Source organism: Pan paniscus, chromosome 13 (genome assembly GCF_029289425.2).
Source record: "Pan paniscus chromosome 13, NHGRI_mPanPan1-v2.0_pri, whole genome shotgun sequence".
NCBI lineage: Eukaryota > Metazoa > Chordata > Mammalia > Primates > Hominidae > Pan > Pan paniscus.
Genome location: NC_073262.2, coordinates 94,032,955 through 94,053,264, shown reverse-complemented (window position 1 = coordinate 94,053,264; position 20,310 = coordinate 94,032,955). Strand labels below are relative to the sequence as shown.

The 20,310-nt window shown below is 38.6% G+C and overlaps 1 protein-coding gene across 9 annotated transcripts in view; it reads right to left on the bottom strand.

The window, feature by feature from the left end:
• Nucleotides 1–20,310, bottom strand: part of MYO1B (myosin IB) — a 179,473-nt gene that overhangs the window by 55,840 nt on the left and 103,323 nt on the right. For all 9 annotated transcript variants that reach the window (XM_003825286.6, XM_008950629.6, XM_003825285.7 and 6 more), the window contains 5 exons: nt 16,944–17,007; nt 6,466–6,564; nt 4,818–4,921; nt 3,312–3,459; nt 2,911–3,029 (listed from right to left, as the gene is read on the bottom strand). In XM_003825286.6, the coding sequence (XP_003825334.1) occupies nt 2,911–3,029; nt 3,312–3,459; nt 4,818–4,921; nt 6,466–6,564; nt 16,944–17,007 (534 nt within the window). The remainder of the gene's footprint in view (nt 1–2,910; nt 3,030–3,311; nt 3,460–4,817; nt 4,922–6,465; nt 6,565–16,943; nt 17,008–20,310) is intronic.

The following is a 20,310-nucleotide window of genomic DNA, read 5'->3' as shown; positions in this document are numbered from 1 at the left end:
TTAAGGACCACTAATATGGGGTGTAGAAACGAGGGAAGACTCAAAGTGCACTAATTCACCATCTCAGTTTCAAAGCACACTATGAAAAGACCATGCACTTCTGCAGCTGCATGAAACTCAGAGAGGAAAAGCCCAGGTGGAATGTGCTGCAGACATGGCCAGTAACAGGCATGGTCTAGGACGGCAAGTGACAAAGCAAGGTGGAGACTCAGAGATGCACAGACATGGGGCCCGCCCTCCAGGAGCTTAGAGTGGAGCTAAGGAGATCAAACTAACACAGAGGAAACAAGCAGAGGACAGGTGCCAAACTGCAAAAAAAACAGGTTCTGACGGGGGTGTGGGGTGTCTCAGGAGGCCTATTTGATCAAAGAAGTCTCCTAGGATAGGGCACAATCAGGTAGAGCATTTAGATGGGCAGAAAGAATGAGCATGACGTGGGGGGTGATAGGCAGGTCGGAGCAGAGGCAGCAGGTAACAGAGAACTAGCAAGGAATAAACTGAGGTAAGCTGTGTGGGATCAGATTTCAGAGGACATCAGAAGCCAAGGAGAGAGTATGTCAGAGAAGCTGAAAAACTCTTGTCTTGAGTTTCTATTATTTCAGCATTAGTCCTCCTATCTAGAGAAAGGTCTAAATGCCTTGGGAAAAGGAGGCATGGGGCAATAAAGATGATGCTGGGGCCCAGGAATTGAAGCTATGTGGAAAGGCTAATAAAACAAATCACTTCTCACAGCAATCAAAACCTCCCAGGCAATAGATCAGTAGAACCAGATACTCTGAATACTACTAAAAAAAAAAAAAAAACAGTTGACTAAGGAGCCGAATAGCTGAGGATCTCTAGCCAAATTCTTTTATGCCAAAGGTTAAGAAAATGTGGAAAGTTTTCTTTAGTGATGTAAGGTGACTAAAATAAGCTTATAAAGTCAGAGGCACCTGGGCCTGGTTCCCATACAGGATGATTAAAAAAGCAAGAGTAAAACACACAATTTTAAAAAGACCCAAAATATACATATTCCTAAAGGGCCTTCTTAAACAATACAGGCTTTTTCATGGCTTCCTTACAGACTTAACAATTCCCACTCTGGCTATTGAAAATGTCCAAACTCGGTGGCTCTCAAAATGTGATCCTGGACCAGCAGCAGCAGCAGCAGTGTCACCTTTGAATTTATTAGAAATGCAAATTCCTCGGTCCTACCCCAGACCCACTGAATCAAACACTGGGGGTGAGGTCTGCAAACCATGTTTAGTCAGTCAGTCCACCAGGTGATTTTGACGCACGTTCAAGTTTAAGAACTACTGGTGCAGATTTGCCACTCCGACTGCAGACTTCACCTTTCCAGCCACATTGCTCTGAATCCTCTTTACATATCTACAGCTATAGCCAAGCTTGATTAATCCTTCTTCTGATATGTGCCCCAAATCTGGCTTTTCTCAATGTTTTCTTTTTGATATGCCCTTTCAGCCATACTTCACACATCTAAATCCTTTGATCGTCTCCATGGGGTCTTCCCTAACCTCTTACTTCCCAACTCAGGGCCTATGTGTGGGCTTGTGCTGTACAGGCTCTCAGCAGCATTTCCTTGATTAAGTAAGTTACTTCGTATCTGACTGTGAATTAGTGAGGATGACTTGGACAGATATGACAGCAAAAGCAGTAATTTAGGAGGAAGGACAGGCAATGGCTATAGCTAGGAAACGATTGCTACAAACCAAATTTCCATATATATAAAGTTATGGTATTTGCCACAGCCAAAATAACTCACCTAAAATAAGATATCAATGTTGAAAGCTAAGGACATAAAGGCATTCTTGGATTATAGTAGGAAAGGCTGGTTCAGCAACAGAGAGCAAGCCTGGCTCCACCCTACTATTTATGGAGGCTTTATGGATAGTTATGAGGATGAGACAACAAGAATACAGTTGGACAAAGTGGGGGCCTGAGTGGAAGTCCTAAGTTAGTAATTTAATTCTAGCCTGAGTCATTGACTGGTGGTAAAATGTGTAAGCCATAGCACAAAGGGTTTTAGTGAAAGGGGCTGCAGAAGCTACCTGGGTATACATGCATGTATACAGGCATGCAACCATCCAAACACCCACCCACTTAACTTGAAGCAAAAGGAGAGAAGGCAGCAGCTCAGATTTGTGTCTTACAAAGACTAAAGACTTCACTGGCCCCAATATCAAGGGTAGAGGGGGTTCAAGAAGTAAGGCAGGGAGGCCAATTTGGCTTCTCCCGCTGTCTTCTCCAAATCAGTAAACGACAACTCCATGTTTCCAGTTGCTTGGGCCAAAAACATTAAATCACCCTTGATTGTTCTCTTTCTCTTAAACCAGCTAGCACCAGCAAGTCCTGTAGCCTCTACCCTCTAATAATATCCACAATGTGACCACTTCTCACTGACTCCACTGCGACTACCTGGTTCAAGCCACCATCATCTCTGGGTTAGTGCACATCTCCTCGAAGGTCCCTCGCTTTCACTCCTTTTTCCCTGACCCTCTGCTCTCCACATCACAGCCAGAGTGACCCTTTGAAATACAAGGCAGTCATGCCACTGTTCTGCTCAAAACCCTCCAGTCATTTTCCACCTCACTTGAGTCTCCTTCCCTGCCCCAGGGAGCTCCCCTACTCTGCTCTACTGTTGCTCTCAGTTCACTGATCATACCACGGGCTAGTTTGCTATAGCACTTATTTCTTATGTCTACTGATTATCATCTAATTCCCTCTACCAGAATTTTAAGCTCCATGAGGGCAGGGATCCTTATCTGTTTAGTTTATTGCTCTGTTCCCAATGCCTAGAACATAGTACAACGATTCAGATAACAGCCTGTAAACTAAAATCTTTGTTTATACTTATATGAAAATAGCACAGACTTTTAAGAAACTTTCTTCTGTACATTATGTTTCACCCACCTGAGCCACATTCAGTGTAGTTGAAACTTTCTCCTGTTTGGCCTCAACTGTTCGGAAACTGAATGCTCGTTCTAGAACTGATTGATCAATGCCGGTCAATTCACAAATTTCTTTTAACTCTGTGGGAAGGCAGGGGATGGACACAAAAAGTGACTGTACACGTGCTGCTAATAATAATTTTGAAGGCTTAGGATGTTCTTTCTAAATCATAATCAAACAGATCAGTATAAAATGTATACATCAAAAAACAAAGCTTAGCCACAGTTCTATTTCTGCTCAGTTTCATTAGAAAGCTTTCTCAAACCAATGCAAAGCAAAAATTTTACTTTCTACATTAAAAAGTGGGGAGAAGTTCAAAGCAAGTTTCCTAAACAAACAAAGTTGATTCTCCACGGATGTACCATTTTTATCTTTGATTTTGCTTTCATCTAGACCATTCACTCGAGATTCGGGCTTGAACTCAATGTTCCCCAGTTTCAACACTGCTGCCACCACCGCCAAGACAGACTCAGCTTCATGATCCATAAAGCCCACAATCTGCATGGCATTCTGGGGAGAGAAAAAAAAAAGCAACTATTTTTTTTCTTGTAGTTCTTTTCTTTTCTTTTTTAATGAATCATATTACAGATTTATTTCTGGGGAAAAAAAACCCATAAAAGACAAAGCTGTATCTTCAGTGGTTTCCAACTGCGATTCGAGGAACCCTGGGGGTACCTCTGGTGCTGTGGCGGGGGTTGCAGGGCACATAAAGAGGAAGACAGAAGAAACAGGAGGCTGGGAGCAGAGCCTTGGGTCCCTACTTCCACTTCAACCACAGCAGCTCAGTTTGTATGTATGTCGTTTTTTTTACACTGAGGTTTTGCTACTAGAAACAAAACCAACTTGCACAACTCCATACAAAGAAAAGCTCCTCATTCATTTTACATATCAGAAAAACTGTGGTTTGCAAAGGTGAAGAGCCCAGCCCAAGATACTGGGTAACAGGAGGCATCTGTTCATTCATAAATTTTTACGGAGTGCCAATTACGTGCCAGGCAAAGTGGTTCTAAAACCAGTCTTGGACTCAAGGTTTAAACAAAATCATGTCCAGGGATCAACAGACTATTGCTTCCATATGAAGATGTTTATACAGTTTTTTAAAATGACATACTGTAAGAGATACTTTCTTTTTGAGAACAGCTGGCTTTTTAAAAATGACTAGGCTACATAGCAATGGGAGTAATGTAAGTTTTTGTTATTGTTGTCAAACATATACAAAAGTAGAGAGAGCAGGGAAAGAACCCGCATGTCCTTTCACTCACCCTCAACAATTAACAGATGCCAACTTTGTTTTATCTATAATTCATCTTACTCTCCCCTTTCCCCATCACCACAGCTGTCTCACTTGCAAGTAAATCCCAGTTACCATATCATGTCAAGTGTATCACACATTAAGACAGAAAACAGAGTATAGTGTTATTTAAAATCATCTTTTCTAATGAATGTGGAATGCTAATCGCTCTGGTTTATATACGAGTTTCTGAAACTATATAAAAAGATTTTTTTCTGTCTCAAAAATAGTTTTGATTTAACATGATCCAAGGGCAGTTGGAAATTAACTTTTGCCATAAAAACACTTGGAATTTAAAAATAACCTTAAAGGAGTCAAACCCCAGGATAATAGAATAAGAAAACTCCTTATGATAAATGGTAAAATCACATGCTCTAATAAAAGCATGGCCTTCACAATCTTGTGTGATTTTTGAGCTAGTAAAAAAATCAAAGTAACAAAAATAGAATTCTTGTATAATTCTAAAACCTTAGGGAGAATGAGCTACACTTTAAAGAAAACTCAGAATTGCTACCAGCTCCCGCTGAGCAATGCAGTGGTATGCAATTTAAAGCTTGATGAAAGTACTGCATCTTACCCGCACGGTTCTAAAATTTGCTGCATCATCCACTCCATTCACTTTGGCCGAATCCAGACTCAGGTAGTTATACCTGCTGAAATCCCTCTCAAGCTTAAGTTTATCTATTGAATCAAAGACACAAGTTGTTAAGTTGCTTCAATAAATCCAATCTTTAATATCTCATTCCCTTTGATATCTTGTTCACATCGGTAAAATGGCTTTTATATTAACTATTGAATCAAAAGAACAAAAATTATACCCAAATATCAGTAACAGCATATTCTTAAAATGACTTTAATCATTGTGATAGCACAAACTCTGTTTTATACTTATCTAGGTAAGTCTCTTTCCAGAGTTTTTATAATAAAAAATACCTTCAATGTATTATTTCATTATAACATATGAGGTCTGCCTGGTGATTCAATGTATTATTTCATTATAACATATGTGTTCTGCCTGGTGATTCCCTCACCATTGGATATTTGGGTTTTCTCTAGTTTATAATAATAAATATAGAGCAGTGATAAATGTCTTCATACCAATTGGTTTTTGGATTTCATATCTGAATTATTTTGTTGGAATATAGTCCAAAAAGTGGTGTGACTGGATGGCAGGCTCTGATTATAAGAGGTCCTCGCTTTGAAGTAACACCCGCAGCTCTACGCAGATGGGTATACCACAAGCTCCAAGCAGATCAGTGACAACTCTGCTAGCTTGATCCTTAATAACTTTTGCTAATATATGTAGATACTTCTACATATATTATACTATACGTAGTATATGTATATATATTATATATCTACATATATAATAATATAGTAGATACTTCAGGGCTGTTTTAATCTGCATTTGTTGGTTAATAGTGAAGATGACTTTTCCTAAGTGGTGTTGACTTTTCATAGCTCTTCTTCTTTGAACTATTTGTTCACTACTTTTCATCATTAGCTATTAGCTATTAGATAGTATCTTTGTGGAATTATGTTAATTCTCTGAAATTCCAAATATCAGATCTTTATCTCTTGTATCAACTGCAAAATGTCTTCCCCACTATTCTTAAATATTCACCTAGCAATTTGTTTTTATAGAATTGTACTCATTTAATTAGAACCCTGATAATTTTCTCTCCCCAAACAGAAAAATCATATTCTTCCATTTTATTTTTTAAACGTATGATTAGTCCCTCCCCTAATAATCAGCTTTGGCCAAGTCCAGACTGAGGTAGTTCTAGCTGCTGAAATCCCACTTGAGTTGACTGAATCATCTGCACAGTCCTCAACACATCGGAGACGTATGGCACGGTATCTGGTGAGGTACAAGAATATTACACAAACCCTGGGGTGTGGTAGAAGCAAATACACCATGTTCTTCACTTCAACTAGAATCATAAAAAATTCTTAAGAAGGAAGGGGCAAAGCATATGGAGTATGTTTTAAAGAGAATGCTTCAAAAAGTGCTGTGACACTGAAAATTAAAACATAGAAACAATTCAGGCACAGTGCTCATGCCTATAATCCTAGCACTCTGGGAGGCCAAGGCAGGAGAATCGCTTGAGCTCAGGAATTAGAGACCTGCCTGGGCAACACAGTGAGACTCCCAGCTCCAACAACAACAACAACAACAACAACAACAACAACAACAACAACAACACATAGAAACAGAGACTTACTGAGGAGCTCTTCAGAGGCACCAGAGAGCAGTTGATAGAACACATGGAAGTTTCTTTCACCTCTTGGCTGTTTAACAACCCGAGATTTCTCTAAAAGATCTAAAGAGAAGAGTTAAATCACAGTATGGCATTTGTTTCACTTTCAAATCCACCATGCTTTTTTTCCTTCTCACTTTCTTTTTTACTTTCTATTCTGCATTAATAAAATGAAATAATAAAGGAAGCTATATTATTTAGTTCTAGCTTCAGGAAGAACCACAACTCTAATGAAAATCACCAAATTACACAGGTCATGTTCTTTTTAAATAATGAATATATAAATAAGTTACATTCAAAACACTGATTAAATATCATTTTTATACTAATAAATGCTCTTGGTTTTTTATGATGACATTAAATTCCTGAAAATGTGACATTACAAATGTAAGCAATGAAATACAGCCATTCAATTATGAGTCTACCTAGTAATTATAATAAAAATTAGTTAACACTTTGAGATCTTATTACGTGCTAAGTGTTTTACAGATGGTATCTCACTGAATCCTCCCAACCCTTTTATAAGGTATCATTCTACAGTTGAAAACACTGATAATCCAGGAGTTTACATAACTCAGTTGGCAGCTTGTGGAACGAGGATTTGAAATTAGGACTCTTGCACCCACATGCCCCACTACCTGGGAGAAGCAACGTAGAGTTTGTGGATATCTTGAAGTCTTAGAGAAAGATGGTTCTCATTGAATGGAATTTGGTGTTATTTGATATTATATTTTCATTGACTCCAGATAATTTTTCAACCCATAAATCTGAGGTCTTCCCAAATTTTCAAATGGGGAAGGAGGAAGGAAGGGAGGGATGAAGAGGATATTCTTGTCTGGAGCCCTGCTTATTACTCAATAGTGATACAAAAGGCTGTGGGCAAAGGCAAACTTCAACTATAAAATTCCAAATTAGTAATGTCATTATTGAGCACTAATTCTAGAGAACACACAAATTTCACGTCCCCCCCCCCAGTCAGGCTGCAATCTAAAACATCACGATAATGCTTGGGAAGGAAGAGAATGATGTGCCATTTAATCTAAGAATGATCATTAAACTTTTTAATTTGTATTTCTGGAACCTACACCAGCATTTGTGGAGGAGTTTAGGTAGAGTGAAAGGATATATATTTGATGAATGAGAAGTCCTAGGGTGCTCCAAATACATAAGATTGTAAGAATAAAGAGATGCAGCATAAGAAAACATAAAATTAAGCCAACTGAAAAAGAACAAAAATACGTAAGTACAAAAATTATTAGGCGCAGGATGCTGCAGATTTTTCATGTTCTCCAGCTCTCATATGACTTGGAAGACTGCCAATGTCCTCAAATCATAGATGGAAAATAATGAAGGCTTCATATTTAGAAAACATGAAAAAAAAACACCCCAAAGGTTGAAAAGTACAAGTGGGATATAACTTAGGGAAAAAAGGATTGTGTAATAGTTACCATCTCTAAAAAATGGAATGTTTCAGTCAATTAATAAGTAAAAACTGACATGCAAAGCACAAGATAGACTAAATAAGTAGTGTTAAACATGCAGTATGATTTTACTTATCATGTGACTGAGCTTCTATGGGATCCTGTAACAGTTTTAGAAGAAAAAACCCACAGGGCATGGGCAGATTCTTCATTGAAAAGCTAATTTTTATAGGAAATTCCTCAAGTTTAGAAGAAAGTGGCTTGATTACATAAAAAATATAAACAAATGCTACATTTGACTTCATCCATTCATGCACGAATTCCTTCAAACAGGTCATCTACTGCTAACGCACTATGTGCCAGCGATTTGGGAAGAAGTTTAGCACCAGCTGGACACGTGATGACCTTCCACTTGGTCTACAAAAGTCACACATGTTCCTGGCTGTTCTTGCCACCCAAACAAACAGCAGCAGCTCTCTTCACAGTGAGATGCCAAGGCCCTTGTGAGTGAGGACGAGGTGAGCTGCTGTCCTCTCACCTTACAGTGGCACCTTATAATGATGACAAGTGATTGTTTGGCAGCACTTCCACAATCACATTACAAAAGCAAACTGTAGTAGGTCAAGACACAAAATAACACCTTCAAAAAGCCCGTGACAACACTACACTGTGCAACAGCAACACACTGGCCAGTCTAATGTTTGGCACCTTTTGAATAAACGCTCATAGACATTGCAGAGTGTAGAAATGGCAATGACTGTAAGATTCAGCAGATAACAACCACCAAGTTCAAGAATAATATTCACTTATGCACGATGTGAAAAGGAATGCTGGCCAAGTGTACTTTGTAAACTGCACACACTGATATGATCAGTGATTACTCTCATATTCCAATGTGAAACATGATACTAGGTGAGTTTAAAAGGAAAGGTGCAAAGGGAAAATAGAAAGAGAACTTTCCCTGACCTTTCGCTATGCGTTCAGTGCTTTTCATTTTTTATCATATTCAACCCTGAACACCTTCCCTGAGGTTGGTTTTATAATCCCTATTTTACAAATGAGAAAATGAGGCTTGCATCCCAGTCTTGGTAAGCAATAGAGCCAGAATTCAAAGCTCTGGGTGACTAGGTATCATGCTTACAGTCTTTATAATTTTCCAGCCAAAAAAAAGCAATGTCCTTAAACACTTGGAAATGCTGTACTTTGTATAAATACATGAATTCGCCTAAGCAACTCAATCACACAAGATGAGGAATCTTTCATTACAAAGCAGTTGAAGGTTTTACCACTTAAAATGCTTACTCTATTACCCTAGAGCCTCCCATTTCAATTTCTTTATGACTTTTCTCATAAGTCACAAGCTTCCAGGTAGAAAAGTAATCAGGGAAAATGTTTGCCCCCAAATTTACTCTTGCTTAAGACCATTCCTTATTGGTTTTCTTCCCCTAAATGTGCATGCACCAACATAATCTAACAGCTTGAAGCCATACCAAATAATTACTCAAAGTAGAGAACATAAATTCAATTCACTATAGGGATTCACCACCTGACCATTTTAATTTACTTAAATGCGCCCCTGAATTAAGTCAAAGCAGAACACTGGCATGGCCTTCTCTTCTGCCTTAGGTACTTCTACCACCACCAATTGAGCCTCTGCTAACAAGATTTAGTAAAGAAGAGTTATTATTAGACACTGGATATTTAGTACAGAAGAGATATTCCAGATATTCTAATGCAGCTACATCCTCCTCACAAGATACAAATTTGTTTATATTAAATTTAGCATAAATTTCCATTTTAAGGTAAGAGATAAACATATTAAGCCACTCTAGTGGGGAAGTTAAGGGGGCAGGGACAAAGAAACAATGAATCAGAACTTGCCCCCCTGCCCCACTGCGCTGCCGCCACCCAACTATCGACACGGAGCCTGGCCGTTATGTAGGGGCTTTCCTAGCTCGACTCATTAACAGCTAGTCCACAACACGTATAAGTGCCTGTGCATGTCAGAGACAGCCTCCCCAAGGCACAAGGTGTGAAAGAAATAGTCTAAGACTGCACCTGCTGGAGGATGAAGTTTTTTGACAAATAAATAAAAAGACATGTATTGGTCGGGAAGAAAAAAAATCACATCACATACTTTGGGATGTAACAGAGAAAGGATTAGATAGTATGATAAAAGCTTCATTATTTTATGTATACTCTCCTCTCCTGGAAAAAGAAGTGGTCCAAATTCTTGATTAAGGCTAATTACGAAAAAATCAGCTTTGTCTTGTGAGGTGAGAAAGACAATGAAAGCTTGACTGAAAGGCTATCACTCAAACTGACTGCTCGCAGAGACCCTGTGCCTCCTCTCCAGTTGCTCCAAGACTAATATTATGAAAAAAGCATCTCAGTCGCATTTAGGTTCTTTCAATGAATTTGTGCCTCTTCAGTAAAGCAAAAGGATACATTAAACAACAAGCACGTGCCAGTGCATAAAGTAGATAATTGAAAGTTCGTTCATGAATGTATCTGAATCTAAAATTCTAGACCCAATCCTGAAATAAAATTAATGAAATATCTGGTCCTTACTATCTTGATTTACTACCCTAATAAACACCAATTAATGAATGAATAAATTAATTCATTAATCTGAGGTTTAGATATATTTCAACACCTGGCTTCTTCAATATTTGTATATAGTCTCATTTCATGATAAATACAGTCTTTTTTCATGGTAAACGTATGTTTGTAAAAAGAACAACAAAGTAAAACTGAGATAAAGAGAAAGCATCTACTTTCATATAAAGCCACCCATTACGAATTCACAGCATTGCTCTTTTGAAATTTCACTTGTATTGCTACAGATACTTCACAACCAATGATTGACTACTTCTGTCTTCTTCAGGAGCTTTAAAACTCAAAACTCAAAACTCAAAAAAAAAAAAAAAAAGCCCAGCCTTGTATGTATTATAAATTAGGCAATGTATTCTCTTAGTTTTTGATTTGTGACCCTAAAAAGGCAGATTAAAAACAGACACTTTATATAACGAATATCTCACTACTGAGAACTGACCCATAGACAGGGAGTCTTCTATTTCACCTCAATACATATATTCCCAGAAAACTGATCAGAGATTCCTTTAGGAAGTGTTCTAACAGGCAGTTTCATGCCTTTTATTGATGACTTTCCATCAATAAAATCAAATATATGATATAAAAGGAAGAACAAAGCTGTAAATCTCAAACAATTTAAAAGAGTAAAACCACGTTCCATACAAAATGGCATGAATGCAGCACACACAGATTAAACAATGTGCCACGAGATAGACAGCACATAAAGGTATAAGCCAATTGTGTCGTAAATTAAAAAGAAATGTGAAAAAAACAAAGCAATCCAGAGTAATCTGTTCCATCCTCCATCTCCATTGTGAGGAGGGTGGCCATTTCCTTTTGCTTTACATTTCCGTGTGGAAGCATCTCCTTAGAGTAACTCCCCCAGCGTGCTGGCCCCTTACTCACTCCTCCCCAGGACAAGAAAAAATACTTTGCTGAGCAGTGAGATTTGCAGAAGGAAAGGGCCGTGCACAGAGGGCTCAGCTCTCTGGGTTCCCCACACTGTGCACACATCTGGCTCTACTCCTCAGTGCTGTAAGACAGATGGGGCAATGCACACAAGGAGAGACCAGCAGTTGCTTAGCGTTGTCAATCACTGCCTCACTACCAAAGTGCCAGAGGACTACTAACACATCTACTTGGGTGATAAACCAAAAGCCACTTTCCTCAACCTTGCCTTTAACAGTAATAAAGCCACTTCCTCTCCAGCTTGATTCTTGTGCCTATTTTACAAGTGCTTCCAAACTGGGTGAGGGAAAGGATATATTATCAATCGCACCCCTGTATCAGTTAGTTTTTGCTGCATAACAAATCACTCCAAAACTCAGCAGCTTAAAACAATACCATTTATTAGCTCATGATTGTGGGCGCCAGCTGGATATTTCTGGCCTGAGCCAGCTTGGCTCATCTCTGCTGGGCTTGCTCATGGGTTAGTTGTCTGCTGGTGACTGGCTGGCAGCCGTCTGGGCTAAGATGTCCTCACTCATATGTCTAGCAGTTCATTCCATGTGTCTCTCCTCATCCAGCAGACTAACCCAAGCTCATTCACATGATGGTGATAGTGAATTCCCAAGATCAGCAAGAGAGGACAAACTCCAATATATAAACAATCCTCAAGTATCTGGTTGTGCTGTAGTTGCTAATTGTTCCACTGATCAAAATAAATCTCCCAGTCAAGCTTTGAATCAATGAGAGAGGGGACTAATCAAGGCTGTCGACACAGGGTGAGAAATTATTGTGCCATTTCTGGAAACAATCTATCAGACAGTGGCTGTCTAAAATAAAATGATTACAAATTATTTGACACTCTTTCGAGAGGTATGATCTGTGTCCCTGCCCCTGAAACTGTGCAAGCTGGTGCCCACTGTGACTACATAGAGTACAGCAGAAGTGACATGCCATATGCTTTCCCAGGCTACTTCAGGCTTCCTCCTCAACCTCTTGGAACACTGGTTGCCAGGATGTTACTTTCCTCTCAGAACCTAGTTGTAACACTGTGAAACACCCAAACTTGTACTCTGCTACTAAGTTTGAGGTTGTAGGGGGCGGGGGGTTGTCAGGCAGTGCAGCAAGAATAACTGGAACATAGACAAATCACAGCATTTGCCTCCATTCATAATTAGCAGAATTTCTTTTTTTCAAGCTGAACAAAGTCAGTAACAGGAGAACTCTGACTACCAATAATTTTGTTTGCCTTTCTGGGATTTAGGAAAAGTATTCATTTAGAAGTATTTTTAAATGATTAGCACAGAATATTCAGATAAAATTTTCCAATAAAGCAGAAGCTTTATTTCTCAACAAAACTCTTAACTGTACATAATTACTTCTGTGATCATTAATTCATTCAACAAATATATATATAAGGTGTTCGACATTATTATTATTATTATTATTATTATTTTTAAGACGGAGTCTTGCTCTGTCACCCAGGCTGGAACACAGTGGTGCAATCTCGGCTCACTGCAAACTCTGCCTCCCAGTTTCAAATGATCCTACTGCCTCAGCCTCCCGAGTGGCTGGGATTACAGGTGTGTGCCACCACACCCAGCTAATTTTTGTATTTTCAGTAGAGACGAGGTTTCACCATGTTGATCAGGCTGGTCTTGAACTCCTGACCTCGTGATCCGCCCGCCTCGGCCTCCCAAAGTGCTGGGATTACAGGCATGAGCCATGGTACCCAGCCTATGTTTGACACTATTTTAGTTGCTGGTCACTCAGCAATGAACCAGACTAAGGCTCTATCCTTATAGAGCATGTATTTGGTGAAAGGCTAGAGACAATAAACAAATAACTATAGTGAAAAAAGCAAATATTTATTGAGTGCTCACTATGTACCAGGCACTATTACAAGTGCTTTAGATACTAATACATAATTTATACCTCAGGACAACCTATGCAATCAGTCCTATTGTTATTCTCATTTCAAAGTGAAGAAATGGAGGCACAGAGAATGAAGTAATTTGCTGTCTTTTGTTTAGACACTGGAAACCACATGATAAACCAACAAGAGTTGCAAAAGTAGGCTCACGGGTATGCCCCAAATAATGGACAAGGAAAAAAGAGCCTGCCCGTATTTGCACTTACACACCTGCTGTGTCAGGTATTACACTAGACTCTTCATAAGGTAATGTGAACAAGACGACCTGTCTAGTCCATAGTTCGCTCAGGTGTATGCACATCTGAAATAATAGTTTCTTCATAGCATATATTTCTCTGTGATATTCTTCTTCTAGAAGACAGAATCCCTTGCGACTTGTACCATATGTTCTCCACTGTCTAAACTGCCACCAAATGCCTGTGATGTTAATTTTAAAAACTAGTTTCCAAAAGCTTCCAGTTCATAACACTAGATGCAAAATCCCCAAATACAAAAACATAAATGTTATCAGACCAACAAACCTTAACAAACTAGGAGAAATATTATTTAACATCACCTAAACATTTGGATGTGCTTCTATATTTTATCTTCTCTATTGAAACAAATGTTTTACCATCTTCTATTTCAATACCTCTCTTAATGACACTAACCTCAGGGATATGTAGTTTTCAAGTGAGTCCCAGACTTAATTTGTCTCTTTTAGAAAAAGAGAGAGAAGTTACCAGGCTTTCCTTTCCACTTCCTGGGTACACAATTGGCTCAAAGGATATTGTGCCTTTTTCAAGGTAAGAGTTTTAGCCAATGACAATCTATGCTTTCACTAGGCAGCTGCTGGAAAAGGAGGCAAAATATACTTCCTACAAAATGGTAAATTTTGTCTTCTTTTCTACGCTACAAGAAGCTAACTTTTAGCTTCTTTAGTTTGGAGAGAACACCAGTTGGTTTATCCATTGCTTTAAACTCCCTTCTGCCAGAAGGCAGCAACTCCCAGTGACCACCTATGAGTCAGTTCTCTATACAGGATGAAATTTCCTGCTCTTACCACTAATGTATTCCTTTTCTCTCCAAAGCAAAGGATACTCTTAAATACCAGGGTGTTCTCACTACCACAAATTTCAATATAATTTCACTGTGGGAACAAATGGTAACAAACACCATATGAACTCCATTCATGAAGATATATTAATCTTAATTGGAAAAGAACTGAGTGTTTAATATTTATTCTCCATGGATACTGCAAGAATCAGGGGACAAGAAGACATTTGTGCTTAGAACTTAAACTTCAAAATTTAAAACTGAAGTTATTTTCTAATCCTTATAATAATAAAATCATCCTGAATTATTTTCCTAAAATCCTCAAGAGTAATATTGATTAAATCATTCCAAAATGTTCAGCTATAAGTTCTGTAATGAAAACAATAGTAAACCTACTCTCATTTTTAAAAAGTGTTTTATTAATTTTATAGCTAGAGTTAATTTGTCTTGTAAAAAGAAAGCACTAAAGGCTCATGAATATCATTCAGAATAAATATTAATCATTCCTTAAAATGGTGATCTTAAAACTGAGGCAAACCACTAGCTGGATAGCTCTGATCAGCTGCCATATATTGTAAAAAGAGTTTTCCTAACAAGTTTGGCAGGGGTTATAATCACTTGCCTTTGGTTACATCGTATGTGGTTTGCATGAGTACTTTTACTCCCATATTTTGTGTATGAAATCATTTAACGTAAGTAGCACTATCCCATTCAACTTCAATTCATATTAAAACTTTCTCTTCAAGGCATTTCTCTAATAATTAAACATTCTTATAAATATGGACAATCCCAACACATGGCATACAAAAGTGTGTAGGTGGGCAAACTAAAATGGAAACTTATTTATTTTTGAGATGGGGTCTCACTCTGTCACCCAGGTTGGAGCGCAGTGGCTCAATCTTGGCTCACTGTAACCTCCAGCTCCCAGGCTCAAGTGATTTTCCTAAGTCAATCTCCTGAGCTGGAACCACAGGCATGCGCCATCACATCCGGCTAACTTTTCTATTTTTGGTAGAGACGAGGGGTTTCACATGTTGGCCAGGCTGGTCTCAAACTGATGAGCTCAGGTGATCCCCCTGCCTCAGCCTCCCAAAGTGCTGGGATTACAGGCATGAGCCATTGCGCCCAGCCAGAAGTTAAGTTATTTAAGAACTACAGAATGCTGGAAATGGGAAGAACCATGGAATTCATCCAATTCAATCCTATCATTTTAAAGATGAGAAACCTCTAGCCCTAGATGGTTACTCTCTGAATCATGATTTAAATTTTTTTTTTTTAATCGGCTGCATAGTTTGACCAAATTACTAAATAATAATTTTCAAATGGTATTCTTCTGCTAGGGCTAGTCAGGAAGATCTCAGTGGCATCTGAGAGTGCCGGGATTCTGGGCTACCCATCTCCTCTTCAACCAGATCAGGTCTCATTTTACCCCGGTACCTTCTTTGGGGTTCAGCATAACATTTCCTTTGAAGACGAAACGCCACTGTTATAAGAAAAATAAATGCGCACACTTTGGATACTTCAGTCAACTTTCTTTTTTTTTTTTTTTTTAGGTCTAAACATAAATTTTTTCATTTTAACAATCCCAATAGCACCATGGGATGGTGAGGCAAGCAAGGGCAGGAGAAGGTTCAGTTCTATGGTCCTCAAAAAACCCAGAGGACTCAGAGGATAACCAGACTGTGGCTGAGGTGCACAAAGCCCTGAGTCATCATCTTACATTTTCCAAACTAATCAACCACAAGTCAAGAGGAGCAGGGACATCAGGGTTGTGCTGTGGGTGCCACAACTCCAAAGCACTGACAGCACTGTCATTTTTACAAGAGACACTGAAAACCCTGTGTGGCACTCATACACCCACTTTAGAAAACTCTGCACCTGGGCTAGTATGAGCAGACCTCATCTGATTGTGTTTTTTTGTTGTTTTTTTTTTAACTTTTCACATTAAATATTTCACTTCCACAGTCACAAATCATGTCTAAAGAAGGTTAAAAAAATCTGTTTTACCTAACAAGTGTATCACATTCCAATCACTTAAATACACTGGAAGAGAAGCAACATTTCTCAAAATAAGACTGAAGTACAGGTCTACTCCTTTTATTGAATAAATATTACTTCAAAAGTTATAATTTAAAACCAATTATTTATTTTTTTTATCATAAGAATTTTGTTAAAGAAAATAACCCTTAGAGGATCTTTTTTTCATACTGGATTGCCTTAAAGACCTATAGGATTTTAAAAAGACCTATAGAATATAAAAAACAGTAGGGCAAATATTTATTTAGCAAGCTTCTAAAAAGTTTTTCCAAGGTAAAGATGTTAAGTGATCTTTAAAAAGATTTATAAATTACATTATATTATAAAACAATCTGAAATGCAAAGCTTAAAGTCTAAATATAAAGCAAGGAAACATATTCTTATGCCTCAAAGACACAAGTATCTAAACTATTCTACTATAAATATATGTTTTAGTATTCTGAACTTCTTTACAAGGACTGAAGAAAAATACTCACAGTTACTTATTACTCCTCCTAGCGGATCGCCTTTAAAGTCAAATTCAATATCCATATATTTGCCCTGCCAAAGAAAGATTTTGTGAGTTTTCTAGTTCATCTCAAAATGTTCACTCAGTGTACTTCTTAGAGAACAGCAGACTAAGCCCTTATTTTTATACATTTGTTTAAATGTAACTAAGAAAGACACAGTTTATATAACCACGATGCAAAACAACATGCCTCCATAAATAATTCATACTAAATACCCCATTAGTTCAAAGCTAATATAACCCACTGCTAATTTAGGAACAAATCTTCTCAGCCATCATGTGACTTTTCCATTTAAGATTATCTTTCAAACTTCTGGAGGATATGTACTCAATTCAAAAATAAAAACAGAAGAAAAATAAGTTGTCTGTGTATACAGACTGGTTGGGAAGATAGTCTTTTTTTATTGGCAGAATATGTTTTAAGCCATTGCTAGGAACTTGAAACATATCAGTAAATGAATTGAAACGTTCAGAGATCTGTTTTTATATCTACTCAAATCAAATACAAGATTATGTGTTATGAACAGGTCAGAATCACACTGGCCATTATTACTTTTTTTGGCTTTTCACCCAGATTATAATAGCAATATATAACGCAGGTTCATTTTACACTTTATAGATAGTATCTTAAACACACAGAAACACACATAGAGTTTAATATTCTGATTGTTAAAGAACTGGTCTATAATTGCCTAAAGAGTAACAAGTATAACAGAGTAACTGTGACAGCTGTTTCTTGTCTGGAAAAGTGTGTGTTGATCTAATAAGTAAAGTCTTTAGTTTTGTTTCATGTCCTAAGAATTACTTTAACTCATTAATTTTCAAAATGAGGGTAAGGGAGAAGAAATACAATCACATGGAACTCAGTCAACAATGCAATTTGTGCCTTTTTATCGGCTTATGCATGCTCCTGCACCTTCTCTTTTTTCATCATCATGGGTCCTCTACCCTTTTAGGTCTGCACTTATTCATAAGGATATGTCCCTCAACCATTTCCTTAAAGCTGAAGTAGGCACAAGCGAAAGCATGGCATGGCTCCTGCCTTCAAGGAGCTTACTGTCTAGCGGGGGAATTGAGACAGGTCAACTGGATATTCCAGTCTAGGAGGATATGTCCTACAGTGGGTCCTGGTGCTATGCCAAAGAAGCGGGAACAAAGGGAGAGTAGGAAATCTGCCCCATCTTAATTGCAAAGTATCAGCAGAAGTCAGGTGGGCAAGGAGGTGGGAGACCAGGAAGGAGTAGGCATAAGAATTGGCAACCGTGAGGATGAGTGGGAAACAAGGCTGGAGAGGGAAGTTGGAGCACATGATTACTTTGAGATATTCTCGTCACACCAAAGCCATGTCCTTAAAGGCTCCTAAACAAGGATGCCATGATCAAACCTGCCTATTTACAAGATTTCCCTGGCTAGCATGGAATGAACAGGAAAGAAGCAAGAGAAGATGTAGCTGACAGGAGGTGGCTACAGTGATTAGTGGAGAAATGTTGGTGGCTTTAAGTAGAAGTAGTCAAAGAGAAAAAGTAAACAGAATTGAGAGCTACCCGGAGAGTCACAGGAACAGGCCCAGGTTGGATGCAGGAGATGAGAGAGGAAAAAAAAAAGTCCAGTCATGTGGCCCAGACCACTCAGTGTACAGGGAGGACCTCCAAGAAGGTGGGGGACCAAGGAGGCGAAGCAGCTACAAAGGAGGGAAAGAATGGTTACTCTGTCAAAGGAGTCAGAGGTTGACCATGTAAGAGGGGATCCTTTTGACAGAAGGTGGTCCCTGGCCACAGGAGGTGACAGAATCTAGAGCCTAGGTAAAAGGAGTGTACATAGACATACATATAGGTCAGGCACCAGGAAGCAGGATTAACTCAGTTTGAAGGCCTGTATGATGACGATGGTGATTTCTGTGAAGTAGGCGTAACATCATGAGCTGAGAGTAAAAAAAATAGGAGGTTTGAGGAGGGTAGAATAAACACTGGAGAGAATGGAAAAGGAAGACAACCAGGGATAAACCAACGAGTGGCCAGCCCTGAGAATTCAGTTGATAGTGGAATGACACTATTCCCACTAAGCCACTTCCTGATTACTCGCCAAAAGCTGGGTTCTGATCATGTCACTAGTCCACTCAGAAATAACTCGTAGCTCAATATGTCAAACTACAGCTGCTGTGGTGGGGAGCGGACACTGTGAGGCATCTCCATGGGAATACTGGTTCAAAATGTGAGCTACGATGAGCAAGCATTAACTACAACATAGCAGGGTCTATCAGACTACTCAGTGAAGAGGTCAAGGAATTCATTCCAGGTTAACCAGACCAACACAGACTGGTTTGCAAGTCAAAGACATTGCAATTTCCCCGGAGTGCAAGTACATAAACCACTGTTAGGTACAGTAGTAACTTTAAATACAGTAGAGTCCTCCTATAAAATTAAAACATGGGTATATTACTAGTCAAGTCACAGACCACAAAGCAGAGAAACTGCTAAAAACTGGGCATGAAATGATTTAGCCCATAATCAGGTATTAATCTCATATCCTAATACCCATGTTATAATAGGATTTCTCTGAAGTTACTTAATAAGCCAAATCACCTGCCAAGCCTTTCACTAGATTTCAAATATCACTGAGTAGTAATAGCCTTTTAAGCAATATGGGTTTTTACATTTTTGTGATCTATAGACTAAATATATTTGCAAATATTAAATACTGTGTGTGCATGTAATTTGCAAACAGCAAAAATAAAATCTCTATCACATAAAGAAGCTTGGTCATTAGAATTACTTCAATCGCCCACACTTCACTTCTAATTCTATTTATGTAATGAGATTAGCCATGTTACCACAACAGGAAAAGGCACAGATCAAATCAGTTATAACAACTTAAGGGGCTAATCTGATGGAAAAAATTCACAGCCTTGGAATTAGGAACCTTACTTAGCCTGCCATTTTCTAAACTATCAAAACTATCTCCCTTGAAGTCACTGTCCTGCCTTAAGCACAAAATAACCTTAAGGAGGAAAGAGCCAAACGGGATCTAAAAGAAGAAGGTGGAGAAAGGTCAGGAAGGGTCTCACGTAAGGAGGCATAAAAGATCATCAAAATTGTCCCTGGTGGCAATCAGTAAGGTATGTGAGAAGACGGTTCATTAAACAAATGATCTTTTATTATAAAAATGTATACATTAATTTCAAAACACCACCATCAGACTCAACATTTCCTGCAGCTGCATCCAGGCAGCTGTGTCTCTGTAAAGGGTAGAGGCACCCAAGAGCATGGCCTGGCTGGAGGAGCCCACTGCGTCAACATGCAAGGCACAGGCCAGGGAGTAGTGGGGTATGAGGCTGG